Source organism: Helicoverpa armigera, chromosome 8, assembly GCF_030705265.1.
Source record: "Helicoverpa armigera isolate CAAS_96S chromosome 8, ASM3070526v1, whole genome shotgun sequence".
Classification (NCBI taxonomy): Eukaryota; Metazoa; Arthropoda; class Insecta; order Lepidoptera; family Noctuidae; genus Helicoverpa; species Helicoverpa armigera.
The window spans coordinates 1061356-1076402 of record NC_087127.1 but is presented as its reverse complement, the minus strand read 5'-3'; the positions used below and the strand labels follow the sequence as shown (position 1 = coordinate 1076402).

The 15047-nt window shown below is 37.3% G+C and overlaps 1 protein-coding gene across 1 annotated transcript; it reads left to right on the top strand.

Annotated features, from left to right (window-relative positions):
• The first annotated feature begins 223 nt into the window (after nucleotides 1-223).
• Nucleotides 224-14882, top strand: LOC110383685 (protein HID1). The gene is made up of 17 exons (XM_064035730.1): nucleotides 224-401; nucleotides 479-692; nucleotides 1182-1327; nucleotides 1701-1754; nucleotides 4216-4415; nucleotides 4628-4769; nucleotides 5271-5342; nucleotides 5997-6191; nucleotides 6408-6498; nucleotides 6814-7044; nucleotides 7831-7995; nucleotides 8405-8552; nucleotides 9890-9993; nucleotides 10310-10548; nucleotides 10943-11103; nucleotides 11478-11636; nucleotides 12058-14882. The coding sequence occupies exons 1-17, from the start codon at nucleotides 336-338 to the stop codon at nucleotides 12119-12121; spliced, it is 2451 nt and encodes an 816-aa protein (XP_063891800.1). The 5' UTR covers nucleotides 224-335; the 3' UTR covers nucleotides 12122-14882.
• Nucleotides 14883-15047: the final 165 nt, after the last annotated feature.

Genomic DNA, 15047 nt, shown 5'->3' with positions numbered 1-15047 from the left:
AACAGTGGTTAGGGCTACAGAGATAGAAACCTCTTCACAATTAATACGCACTATATCAAGTACCTTCTGAATCATGACCCAGGCGCCTAACGAGAGCCTCTTGAGATGATGTTCGAAGCTCTTGAGTTGACTATTACACCCCATAATAGTGCATTTTAGACATTACCTTAAAAGGTACTTACCTAAATTCTCTGAAAAGTAAAACTATTGTGTCTTTGACACGTCGTCTTCTGTCAACTAAACCAACAATCTGTCAGTTTGTCATATTTCATTGTTTTTATGAGAACTTATGTTGAGATGGATTTATTTTGTTTAAACAATTAGAAATCGTGAAAATGGGTAACGCTGACACAAAACTTAATTTTAGGAAAGCTGTCGTACAGCTTACCTCAAAGACTCAGGTATGTGTTTTAAATCTGGTGCAATAAGTATATTTACGAAGTTGGTGAGTGAGTATTGATATGTTTCTTGATTTTAGCCTATTGACTCCTCGGATGACAGTTTTTGGGATCAGTTCTGGTCGGAGAGCGTGACCAATGTCCAGGATGTGTTCGCGCTGGTGCCTGGAGCAGAGATCCGTGCGTTACGAGAAGAATCTCCGAACAATCTTGCGACACTAGTGTATAAGGCTGTGGAGAAACTGGTAAAGATGGTGGACAGTAGCTGCAGGACTCAGAGGGAACAGCAGACTGGTATGACACATATTCAGGCTCTTTAAGCTAAAAAAAATCTACTATAAGTAGTTAAGATAAGCTACATTTCACTCTTATTATTTATTTCTTTTATCACACTCAATTTCATCCACGATTTAAAAAAGATTCAAGGATAAACTAGTCATTCAGGATGTACATTTTCCTACCTGACACATACTTTAAGTTACTGATACAATTCCTGAAATACTGTTACCTACTAAATATTATTTCAAAATGTCATTTCAACATGATTCATGTAAACATAGCAAAAGTAGAAGATGTATGAATCATAAATGTTTAGCAGTATTTATATATTTTATATAATAAGAAAATTTAAATATCTGTAGTGTTTCATTTAAACAGTGAATATTTTATTTAAATATAAAAAATAATAAGGGGTTTTGCTAACTATATCTTTACGGTTGGTAGTTTTATATACTAGCTCTACTGTCATGGGAGAAAATTCGAAATATAAATTATTAATTTCAGCACTAAACTGTGCCCGTCTGCTCACAAGAGTGTTACCCTACATGCTGGAGGAACCGGAGTGGCACGGCTTTTTCTGGTCATCATTGCCAGCAGCGGCCGAGAATGAGTCCGTGCCTCTCGCACAGTCACTCATCAATGCTGTTTGTGTGAGTTACTTTGAGTTATTTGAGTATTTATTAGAAAAACAAAAATGACTGATGATAACGGAAACAAAAATTATGTTTAAAGTAACAGACAGACAGTAGACATATTGAATATTTCACATTGACACATTAAATATTGTACAGACCAGGCGCTTTAATGTGTGTGTTAACTTTAAAGCATACACAGATTAAAAAAAATCTTTGGGGTGAAGAGTCAGCACGCGTGCTCTATGTATTGCGGTCTGTTGGAACTCAAATATTGTTTCTATGCACGCGTATACGACTACGCATACATTCAGGTACCCTTCGATAAACCTTAGATATCATCATCAACCTTAGACCTTAGACACAATTTTAACGTCACATTTGTCCACAGGATCTCCTCTTCTGCCCAGACTTCACAGTGACGACAACAAAGCGGGCGGGTCCCGTAAGTACCAGCTCAGATACAATATTATATCTTATCAATATATCGATCGTGTATGCACTATCTCGCGTTAGTTGTAACTTTGTAAGTGCTAATGGACGAAAATCGTAACGGTGATGTCATTGCAATAGATTTGTTACATGCTGAGTTAATTAAATATCTTGTAGTTAGTTATATCTAATGATATTTTATTATTTAATCGTATTCTGTAGGAAAGATAGAGGAATTAAACCGTTTTTGGAGATAAAAAGATTCCAACCTAAACTTGGTCTAATTAACAAATGTAGATTTCTTTATTTTTTAATCTGCCTCTGAATTATCTAGGAACTAAGCATTTTTTTGGGATAAAAAATATCTAACGTAAACTTGGTCTGATTAACGAATGTAGATTTTTTCTCTAAGAAGTAATGGACATTAACGATGATTTGCACCATTTAACTGTAACAAAGTTATCAAATTGCCGATTTGAACAATGGGCGGCAATTTCACGGCCGGTTATGGTTTGGTTATCATAAATAATGTTACAACCCGCCATAAACACATCGCCATACTTAGTCGAAAGCACGATATTATAAATATTTCTTACAAGACTTATTTCTACATTGCGTCCATAACAACGTTAATAGTGGTTGGATATAATCAAACAAAGACCCAGGGGTCATTAGAGTTCCATCAGTGCTCTTATTAAGTTAACGAGGCTATGAATGTAATACCCTTCTTCACCCCTAAGACCCAACATACGTAGAAGTAGTAAAGAGGTACCCTCCCACCTCTTGTCCGTGCCCATCTCAATTTACTTGACATTCTATATCAGCCGTGTTTCCAACAAAATTCAGTGAGTTATAATCCTAACTATTGATATTATAGCTGCGAAAGTTTTAAGGACGTTTAATGATGTATATTGGACACCCATGTGTATCTGTTACTCTGTCACTCTAAAAGTACTTAATGGATTTGGAATTGGCAGCTTATACATACATCAGAATATCTTGATCCATGTTTGAGAAGAAGTACCCTCACAACAACGGAGTGGTACCGCAAGAAACAGTAAAATTAAGATATAATTCAAAGCGTCAATTAACTATTTCTTTGTTATATTGTCCCTAAGTTACTTAATGGAAATAAAAACTAATTTATACGGACAGCTATCGTGGGTGGCGTATTGCTTCATCCATTATGAATTCCCACGGCATATCAGTTATCAGTCAGTTTTATCTGTCGCGTGCTCACTAGAGCGAGGGTATAACGCCAACGCAGTATGTTATCCTGGTTGTCATGGAAACGGTTATAACAAAGGCTTTAGCGAGGTTGAAGTATTGCTATCACACTTTGGTAGAGTTGCACCATTTTACTATAAAGATAATCCATAATTAGCCGTGAAATTGCCACCCATTGGTCAAAACGGTGTTAAAAATTAAAAAACAACAGCATCCTTTATTAATTAGGAAAAAATCTATGCTGGAGGATTGTTCCAAACCCTCACAGAGTATACCTATCTAGGAAATAACTTTTATGGATTGAACAAAGAATTGCAATTTATATTGTTTTTCTCATTTTAGTGCATATTTATTGCACATTTTTATCGTATAAAAGACATATTTCTTGCTGTTATCGAACATCGCTTTACATATGGGTTCAAATGGGTTGTATATATAAGAATATGCAAGCCCTTAAGTAAGACTGGTAATCGGAGGAAGTCGTTAAGATAAGATGGTCACCCGTCCATGGGCAGACCGCGCTTAGCTTTGCAATTGCTGACTGCAACTCCTTAAACTGCATACGGTGAATTTACCGATTTTTGGATTCGAGACGTCAATAACGTGCAGTTTTGTTTTAGCTCTACAATGGTTTCATTAAACTACGTCTGTATCCTATTTGCCGAAATCAGTATGGAAGCAAATACATTACGTTTAATATATTCAAGGTCTAAATTGGAACAATGACTTGAAGGTCACGCCTTTCAGCGCATTGATTCGTTACTATTTAATTATTTACTTTTTATTAGTTTGTGTGCACCGCTTACTTATATAAAGTAGTATACTTATATGTTATTCTAATGGGCGCTAGGTACTTCTTGGGCGGTTATTGTTATATCATCGTTTCTTTTTTAGCCGATGTTGTCATAGAGTTTTAACACATGGCTTAAATGTTGCTACTAATAAATGAATGTATAGTGACCTCATAATAATGCAATAGTACCTAATAGTAATGCATTATTGCGCATCAACAGCTAAACTAGGTCATGCCCTTCAGCGCTGATATGCATTTCTAAAATCTTTTTTTCGTATGTAGGAGCGAACTCAAGTTTTTTTATCCCTGGACTGTTCATACGGTCTCCATCACAATTCACATGTATGACACGAGGCCTCTCGGACCTCGTGCCATAACCTTAACTGGTTATACGGTTACTGCTGTCATCTTTTAGCAACACATTGTATTTTTCATATCTTGTTTATCACATTAGGAACGAGCAGAAGAACTGTCTTCACTAGACAGTTGCGAGTACATCTGGGCAGGAGGCGTGGGGTTCGCGAGGTCCCCGACCCGCGTGTCCCCGCACGAGGCCGCCCGCACTGAGCTACTGCGGTTGTTACTGACTTGCTTCAGCGAGACGATATACAAGCCGGCCTCGCATGCCGCCTCGCATCATAATAAGTGGATCGCGTGAGTGTGCCTACTTGATTATGAGATGTTTTTTGGTTTGTAATGGGTGTAAAATTGAAGATGGCCCCCTTTTTGGTTGGTTACAGTTATGTGAATTAACTTACCTACGGTACTTTCACAGGGGAAAAATGGGGATTTTTTTTCAAGTTTCTTCCACGGGTTTTGTCCTTCTTGAGAATTCTAGTGATAATTTTATTTGTACGTTGTGGCAGTTACCTGACAAGTCCAGACAACCGTCACGCACTGCCTCTGTTCACGTCGCTAGTGAACACGGTGTGTTCATACGACCCCGTGGGGCTCGGCCTGCCGTACAACCATCTGCTGTTCGCCGACACACTGGAGCCGCTCGTTGAGGTAAGTAGATACGTGTTAGCAGTTACCTGACAAGTCCAGACAACCGTCACGCACTGCCTCTGTTCACGTCGCTAGTGAACACGGTGTGTTCATACGACCCCGTGGGGCTCGGCCTGCCGTACAACCATCTGCTGTTCGCCGACACACTGGAGCCGCTCGTTGAGGTAAGTAGATACCATTTAGGCCTTAGGAAGGCCCTAGTAAAGGCTCAGTATGTTCTCAAGCATGATTGTTCAACAATCAACATTATTCGATATGACGAAAATCATCGAGGCAGTTTCGAAAAATGGCCTTATGCATTCTTATAAGAGTTACTCTTTAACGGTGAAGCTATAGTACAATCACATTTGGTTTTACCTGGTATATACATATTTATTTTATACAATAGGTAATATAAAGTATAGAATATGTGTAACATAGTTTACGTTGCCATCAACCAGACACATACCAATTTTTATTCCATCGATTCTAGTCGTTAAGAGAATTAATATCTTGTTACAGGTGGCTCTTCAAGTATTAATAGTGACTTTAGACCATGACACCAGTAATGCAGTCAACGAGGACTCTGATGAAGTAAGTTCGCAGCTTCAATATAAAATCCACACACAAGCTAAATCATCCTACAATACAATATTACACATATCACATTAATCAAAATAAATAAATTACATTTTGCTTGCTTATATATAAAGCTTGCAAACCAAGCACAGAGTACCGAGTAGTATGTGATGTCCAAATATTATATGCTTCGCCATTTAATAGCTATATTCTGGCTTATTTCATAGAAAACATAAGGAAATAAATAAAGCTATTAATGATTAATTCCTGTTTATTTTACCAGCCCCAGCTGGGATCTATGAAACAAATGACGGTATGACCGTTGACATACTAACACACAATATTATCGAATAAATGTACAACGTGTGACTGAAGTCCGAAATGATATTTAAAGGGTTTAGTTACTCTTCAAATAAAGGCCAAATAAAAAGACGTTAAAAATAATCCTCTTAAAGTTTTTAAACCATGATTTTTGGTTTATCAAAATGAAAGTAGCTCTATTAAGAAACCTTTAATCTAAAATCAGCTGAGAAAAGCAAAAGACATTACTGAAAAAAACACAACATTTTTTTTTTACCTCTACACTTCATCACACAAATCCTTCAAAACTAATTTCAGACTTCAATCACACGTTGTACCCTCAAAACCCTAACACGCACATTTTCGCAGACGCTCCCAGACAACCTCTTCATCAACTACCTATCCCGCATCCATCGCGATGAGGACTTCCAGTTCATCCTCCGAGGAGTCACCAGGCTGCTCAACAATCCACTGGCACAGACCTATCTGCCGAACTCGGCGAAGAAGGTTAATCTGCATCAGGAGTTGTTAGTGCTGTTTTGGAAGATGTGTGATTATAATAAGGTAAGAAGTAACATTGATGAATAAAATACATAGAGAAAAGATATACTAAACGTTTTAAAGGTATACAAGTTACAAACTGGCGAGCTGTTGAGCTCTAAGAAAAGTACCTTTTTGTAAAAAATATATTATTTTTGAAAAAATCTATGTCCAGAGAACACCTTATTAAGTTTGCTTGCTTGGACGTGTAACCCGAGTAAAATAATGATGTTGTTTCAGAAATTCATGTACTACGTATTGAAGAGCAGCGACGTGCTAGAAGTACTAGTGCCCATATTGTATCACCTCAACGATTCGCGAGCTGACCAATGTAAGGTTTTTCCTACTTTATTACCAAAATCTTAACCTAATAATTTTACTATGCTTAAAAATGACTACTTGGCGTATAAGTCCACAACCTCGTAAGTGTGCTGTACAAAGTTTCTTCGTAGAAATGCAATAAAAAAATAACAAAGCTGCATTTCCGAGGTTTTCATTCTTAGACGATGTTTCCTAAAATCCGATTGCTTTTGATTCATGTAATTATGATGATGATGAATAAGCTATGTACTTTATCACAAAAATGCAGATATTTTTCAACAATCTTGATACTTACACACACCAAATATTATATTTTCCCCACCAGCTCGCGTCGGCCTAATGCACATCGGAGTGTTCATCCTCCTACTCCTATCCGGGGAACGCAACCTGGGCGTCCGGCTGAACAAGCCGTACACGGCGACCGTGCCCATGGACATCCCGGTGTTCACGGGCTCGCACGCCGACCTGCTGGTCGTGGTGTTCCACAAGATCATCACCACTGGACACCAGAGGCTGCAGCCACTGTTTGACTGTCTGCTCACTATACTTGTTAATGGTAAGTGGTACTTTATAGATGACTAGCTTCTGCCAGCGGTTTCGCCTGCATCCCATGGGAACCCGGATAAAAAATATAGCCTATAGCCTTCCTCGATGAATGGGCTGTCTATCACTGAAAGAATTTTTCAAATCGGACCAGTACTTCCTGAGATTAGCTCGTGCAAACAAACTCTTCAGCTTTATAATATTATATATTATAGTGTGCATGAACAGTCAAGATACTTGGTATAAACGCTGAGGTCAACAAACTGGTAGGACAAAATTGGTGACGCCTCCATTTAGTGGCAAAAGTGTGTTAGAATAAACTAAAGCGATGGTTGCCATGGACATCCCGGTGTTCACGGGCTCGCACGCCGACCTGCTGGTCGTGGTGTTCCACAAGATCATCACGACTGGACATCAGAGGCTGCAGCCGCTGTTCGACTGTCTGCTCACTATACTTGTTAACGGTGAGTTATGTGTACTTTAACAGGACATTTACAGGATTGAATAAATAGAAACAACAACAAGTCTTGGAAAACACAGTTCCGGTGAACTTGAAGTGACCTCTGGAGTCTTGATGATTTCGATTGGAGGCTCATCATCAGACAGTACCAAAACTATTCAAAAAAGTCCAGCGGATAACTTTTCAGGGTCCAAACAAAACGAACATAATAAGTGTATTTTTGACTAGAAATGTTACATATCCGTCAAAATCACGTGCTAATCAAAGGTTACTTTTCTGCTGCACTTAATTTTATTTTTAGACTTCTTCGTCTTCTAAACTTTATTCTTCAATCCCCAGTATCACCGTACCTGAAGACTCTATCAATGGTGGCGTCCACGAAACTGCTGCACCTTCTAGAAGCATTCAGCACGCCGTGGTTCCTGTTCTCACAGCCTCACCACCATCACCTCGTGTTCTTCTTACTCGAGATGTTTAATAATATGATACAGTACCAATTTGATGGTAAGTGACACATACATAAATAGGTAGATTATAGTAAGAAAGATTTTTTTCTAATGAATTTTATTTTTATTATTTTTATTTATTTATTAATTCCTTTAATTCAGGCAACTAGAGCCCATAGAAAATACAATAAACAAATAATAATTAACATTACATAAATTATAAACTAATACATACGTACATACACAAACGTACGTAGTTCTTGTTAACACCCTTATATTAGCTTCACTTGTAACTATGTATGTAAGAAAATCTTGGAATCTTAATTTGACCCACTTCCCGGTCTTCGATTAGGATGAAATTTTGCAAACTCTGAGTTCTGATGACAACATATAACTAGCTAAGAAACGTTACAATAAGCGTGTTTTTTATTTTTTTTATCTACTTATTATTTTGTTGTTTTTCTCAGGTAATTCCAACTTAGTTTACACAATAATCCGCAAGCGAGCAGTATTCCACAATTTAGCCAACCTGCCACATGAGCACGGAGCCATCGCTCGCTCGCTAGCGGCCGGCAGGGCTAAGGGGCTGGTGCCCCATAAGACTACACTACCCAGGTGAGATAGCATAAGTTAAGTAGCCACTAGCCACCCTACCGAAGAAGCACGGAGCCAGCACTTCTTAATCGACCATAGGACATACACTACCCAGGTATTATGACAAAAAAAAAAATGCAATAAAAGTTTGGACTACACTGGATTTTTAAATACACTTAAAAAAACCTCGATGAAACCTACACCAAACACAAAACCCGTTAGACTATATTTAAGCTGCACACTATCACAACAATTTATTTCACCAACAAATCTATTCAATAAAATATTACATGAACTATTTATACCTATTCAGTTTACATCAGTCGACCGACCAAACGCCTCTGCAAGTCGATGCAAAGCCCGTGCACAACGGAGTTTGTAAGCCAGAGCTGCCGAAACGACGACCGCGGTATTTAGTACAAACAAAACGCTAAAACACTAAACATATGTTCACGACTTATCATTGGGCTAGGCAGAAACTAAACGTATGTGCTATACTTGTAACTTGCGCTGTCATTTTGTACTTCGTTCGCACTTGATAGAAAGAAAGTTATGCCAATATTTGTGGCTGTATTGAAGTGACAGTAAAAAGCACTCGTATAATAATTGCTTATCCAATAGAAAAACTACATAAAATAGTTCAAAGTGTCAAGATTTTTTCTACACATACATTTTGTAAAAAATCTTGATACTTTAATATTTGGTTGATTTAGATTGTTGATCTTTGGGTGATGAACTGGGTTGAGGAGGTCAGATAGGCAGTCGCTTCATGTAAAACACTGGTACTCAGCTGTATCCGGTTAGACTAGAAGCCGACGCCTAATAATGAATAGTATATCAATAATTAATTTAGAATTTTGTCTATGTGGGAGTTTTCAGTTGGATAAGTGATATGCTTAATAAATACCATTTTGTAACAGCCTGACACTCTCACAACATCTTGAATGTTTGTACTAATTTTAATCATCATCTTAACAGCATGATGATTGAAATGTGTCCTGTTTTAATAACTGCAAGTCTATTAAATTTTAACGTATTGTATGATAAATATGATAGTTTGTTGGTATTTTTGTTAATATGCCTAGCATATTCGCCCAAAAACAATAATTACAACTAACATGCATGCAAACACTACTAAAACGTCTTTTTGCAAAAGCACTCACCAAAATTCCAAAAGTCATCATAACCAGATATGATAAAAAATCTCATCTTTACATCGATGATTTAATTTTGTTCTGAAAAATACCAACAAACAATTATATTTACCAAATGAACTCAGATGGTAAATTCTCTATGTATAAAGGTAAGTATATAATCAATAATGGTGTTCTTGTAGTTAACATGGAATATTGTGTTAGGTCTAGGAGCGCGGAATCGGTAGCAGAGACGCCGATGGAAGGTTCGAGACCCGCCCAGCCCGCGGAGCCTGGCACTCTCAACCCTACGCTTGCTGAGACACCCGGTAAGTTTTCTTAAGTTGCATTTTTTTACGCGTTTGGGAAAATAATATAAACATCCGAATTAAAAACCTTCTCAGAAGTCGGTTAAAACCAGCAGGTAATTTAAGCTGTACCTTCTTCTTTTATCTTTTTCTGTCTGAAGTCGTCCTTTAAGAAATGGGTGTTATCTTTATTTCTTAATGCAGATGCAGCTGTTTTTTTGCAGCACACTGAATAATTCGCAAGTATCCTCGTATCCTTTTTCTTCTGGCTGTACTTATAGCATAACATTATTTTTTCCCTTATATCCTTAATCCACATTGTTCTATTTCCTCACAGCAATAAGCACAATGACAGAACGCGAATCAGCGCACCCGCCACCACAACGCCTCGAAGGCGACGCGTCCGACACGTCCGACACGATCGACGCGACAGACGCGACCGATGCGACCGTCCGACACGACGGCGACACTCGCGAGCCTAGAGACAGGCTGCTGCCTGCGAGGGCCGGCCCTGATGGCGAGGATAGACCTGATGATGCTGATGTGGATGAAGGGGAGAAGAGGGCTGTGGCACATGTAAGTTCTAGTTACTAGTTGTTTAGTTAGAGATGGACACGTGACGGACGCGACCGACGGCAAAGAAGTGGTGTGTGGAGTTTTTTAATTTCAGGAATCATATTATCAACTCATATCGTAATTATTTCCTAGTTTAGTATATTTTGTGATTACGGTCATTATGCTATGCTATGTTGTAAAAAGTGGCTGCCATTTCGCGGTGGTGTAAATTGAGCCTTATACTCGCGCTATCTGCATGGCAAAGGATAAGAGATATCTAAGAGGCATTCTATCTATGTTCAGTGGCTTTTTTCCGTACGACCCGCAATTTATCTATGTTGTTAATTGGACATTCTGTTGACAGTTTTGATTAGAATTTTTGATATTTGACATTGGCATTTCTTCTGATTGTCAGAGGAACAGCATCGCTGTATCAGGCTCTGGTCGCGTGGACAGTCGCGAGTGGCGAGCGAGTGCGGAGTGGGTGTCGAGCTGGCGCGGCAAGCTGCCGCTGCAGACCATCATGCGGCTGCTGCAGGTGCTCGTGCCGCAGGTCGAGAAGATCTGCATCGACAAGTATGTATACAGAGGAACAGCATCGCTGTGTCAGGCAGTGGTCGCGTGGACACTCGCGAGTTGGTGTCGAGCTGCTGGTCCTGGTGACCTTGGGTTCATAGACTGCTGACTGCCTTCTGCCTGCGTCTCCAGGGACTTATTCTCGGACCCGGATGGGGGTAAAAGTACCTTATAACCTTCTCTTTGTTATGGTACCTCCCCATCAATTTTTACGGACATCAGTTCAGCCATTCTTGAGTTATAATTTGAGTGCTTAACCAAGAGTTAGGATGATGCAATAAGCGATAACACTTGTCCAATTACATACATACTCCAAAGGCAAAGTCTAGCCTAAAAACCTAAAAATATTGACAAAAATATTTCTTTCCTCTCAGGGGTCTAACAGACGAGTCAGAAATCCTGCGGTTCTTACAACACGGTACCCTAGTAGGGCTGCTGCCGGTGCCACACCCGATCCTCATCCGCAAGTACCAGGCCAACGCCGGCACGGCCGCCTGGTTCCGCACTTATTTGTGGGGCGTTATTTATATACGGTAAGTGGAGAATAAAAAGTAAATGTTGGGCTTAACTTTTAGTTTGAATGGGGTTTTGGGGAATGTCTTTGTATTTTTGCGACGTTCAAAATTAGCTGATTTTCAGCATATTTAGATTAAATAACAACTTGCCTTTTAAGATTTATCTATGGTCTGACCTTTTTTGGTACAGTTGACAGTTACCTCATTCACTACATAAAATACTATTTTCCCTTAAAAATTGACAGCTGTCAACTGCACTAAAATTCTGTTGCACTATAGATTTTTACTGATTTTTTTGGGCAGTTGCCAGTTATAAATTTTCGTGGGAAAATTTCATTTTTTGTGACTGACTTTCAGGACTGTCAACTGCACCAAAAAACAGTTAGACCATACTTAACTTTGTGTTTTGTAATAACACCATTTATTTTTGTTACCATAGCAACGTGGACCCGCCAATCTGGTACGACACAGATGTCAAACTGTTCGAGATCCAACGAGTATAGACCATAGACCATACTTCACGACACTGCTTACTTCCCATTTAATAATACGGCGTGATGATCTCCAGCCTGAAAGCCGGTAAATTATACATATTATGTAGATTAATATAGCCTGTTTTACCATCTCTGTGTAAGTTACTTATTTATCTGTGGGATAAGTTTATTACAATCATGAATAAGGCCCACAAAAGTGGAGAAGTTTTTAGACAACCAATGGAATTTTCCCGCTCAGGTACTAACACACAACGTCTAACGTCATTATACCTCATCATCATATCATTATATCTGTTGATTTGCTTACTAGAATTTTAACATAAGCCCAAAGGTAAGGGATGTCAAATTCCTACCTCTAGGAAGAAAAATTAACATATAGAATGACGAAGTGATATTGATTGTTTAAAAACTTGTCTGGGCTGTAATCTGATAGGTTCTCGTTTATTCGGAAGAGGTAAAGCAGGTTCTTAGGCTCGATTGCAAAACTACACTAACTTCATTTAATACTAAATGTGTTTACAATTTCAAATGTGTGCTTATTTTAAATACATTTAGGAATAAATGTGTGTAGTGAAAAGAAGTTAGACAATCGAGACATATTACCTTATTATAAAACGTGATCTTAAACAGTACCAGCTTTAGTGCTAGGTTTAAACAGTCTTTTGAAGAAAGTAAATGGATTAAACCTAGTACTAAGGCTGATACTTTTCAAAACCAGGTTTTATAATTAGGTGGTAAATGTTTTAGTTATGTTTTCTTATTAATACGTAAAAATATATGTGCATTACTGATTTTAGCCTTTTCGTCTGTCTAAGGCTCTCCCATACTCATGTTTGGCTGCTACCTTTGAAAGTTTTATTTAATTCATTCTTATGAAAAAAGCTTGACTGACAGACTTCGAATATGTATGTCAAGACCAGTAACTGTATTAATTGTGCTAATATTTAATTAATTCTGTAAAATAATCAGATAATTTATCATTCCGAAACATTTATGTATTTATTTATATGGTTCAAATACGTATTAGTGATAATCTGTTAAATTCCTATTCATTTTTTCGATTTATCGCTTACCAAACAATATTTAAAACTTTACACAGTTTTTTAGCCTCTCTTTACCTAGAGATATGGTGTCAGTGAAATGCTGAACACATATCGATGTTACTTTAGTCAATTGATTCAGATGTAACGGACCATGTCTTATGAGCGCTTTACGTGTTTACTTAAATAAATATATTTAACTTAAAGCTGACGGCTAGTCATATTTTTAATCTGTGTATCTGTAATCGTAAATGAATTGCTTGACTTATGAATATATATTTCTTGAACGTTCTTAAGTTTAATTTATATTTTACTGCCGAGTTTAGACGCAAAATATTTTCGACCGCCAAAATGACGGCGCGTAAGAAAACATAACTTTAAAACAATTGCGCCAAAAGTGTTTATTACAATATTAATGAAAGGACGTCGTAACCCTTTGAGCCGGCTGAAAACATTGTTCGTCTGAACTTAGAAACGAAACTTTTTTAATGCTTGCATGACGAAGTTTTCCATACAAAAAGCTAAATGTTTTAACTGATTTTACACTACTACTACTATTCCTCATTTAACCATCAAGATGGCTTCTTATTAAAATCATATTGCGTTGATGGAAATTGGCATACTTACAATTTTAATTTGAGTAAGCGCGCCTTTCAATGCTACCATTAATTTAGTGAAATAGTAGTAAAAAACAATTTTATTATATACTCGATATTGTATTTATTCAACCGAATTATATTGATATACGAATTCACTGCAAATTTATTGTTTTCACTTGATATTTGTATTTGAAAGGTTTTATATGAAATATCGAATGATTTTTTTTGTTTCTGTTTTGTGTTATATAATGACAAGTAATCGAGGCTTATGACAAATACAATTAATTATGAATGATGTACATACATTCCATGTGATGGTTTTATTTTTTATCGATTATCGACTATAATATTATTGAGATATAACTGTAAAATAGTTTATATGAATTTGTCACCAAATTTTAATAGTTATATACTTGCGTATTTGTGTTAGGCTCGGTTCATGCGACACGCTCGGTCTTAGATATTTCGCACTAAAATAATAATTACACTAAAAAATATTTAATAATTCTGAGTAAAACGGACCGTTTACCAGTTGTGTCGTGTGAACTATGCCTTAGAGTACTCGCACACTGCAGATTAAACAGTCGGCCAATAGATGACAGATGGTTTGTAACTTTTTTTTTAAAGAAAATCTTGATTCCAATCAAAGTTTTCAGTCGGCCTGATACAGCTAAGTACCTGATCTTTGTAATGTGCGTACTACCATTCATCTTCATACTGATTTATGAGCCCAAACAGTCAGCCGACTAAGTTTGCAGTATGCGGGTATTTGTATCGTAATATTCAGTGCACTGTCACACTAAGACTTTATGTAAAGTATAGGGGCCTTAGTGGACCATTATAATGAGAGAATAGGATAAATACTAAATGTTAAATAAATCTGAAAAATTATATGAATCTACACATAGTAATATGTTCCCTTGGAAAACCTAACCTGGCCATTTCAATACTAGACAAATATGAGAATTTTATTAATTTTCTAGATCAATTTATGGTTTTTCTGGTGTTAGAAAGTAAAGAATCCACTGCGGCCCGCTTTTAGTGTTATTTGTAATTTTAATAATTTATTTGACACAATCACTGTACTTAATGTTATGTAAAATAGAAAATATATAATGATGTGAGCATGAATTTACTGAATTTTATTTTTATTCCTCATTTTCAGTTGAAAATGGCCGCCAAAAATTCAGAATTATGAAACTAATATTCTATTGACGATGTTTTGAAGTATGTCATAGCGACGCCAGAGTGCCTGGAAGTAAACAGGTACGAATCTTTAGATTTTTTTAGGATAGG

Bases quoted from the DNA above. Each gene is read 5' to 3' on its own strand.
- LOC110383685 (XM_064035730.1), top strand. From the start codon at position 336: ATGGGTAACGCTGACACAAAACTTAATTTTAGGAAAGCTGTCGTACAG. The intron at 402-478 runs GTATGTGTTTTA...TCTTGATTTTAG, and splicing joins AGCTTACCTCAAAGACTCAG to CCTATTGACTCCTCGGATGA. The intron at 11,104-11,477 runs GTATGTATACAG...CTTTCCTCTCAG, and splicing joins GAGAAGATCTGCATCGACAA to GGGTCTAACAGACGAGTCAG.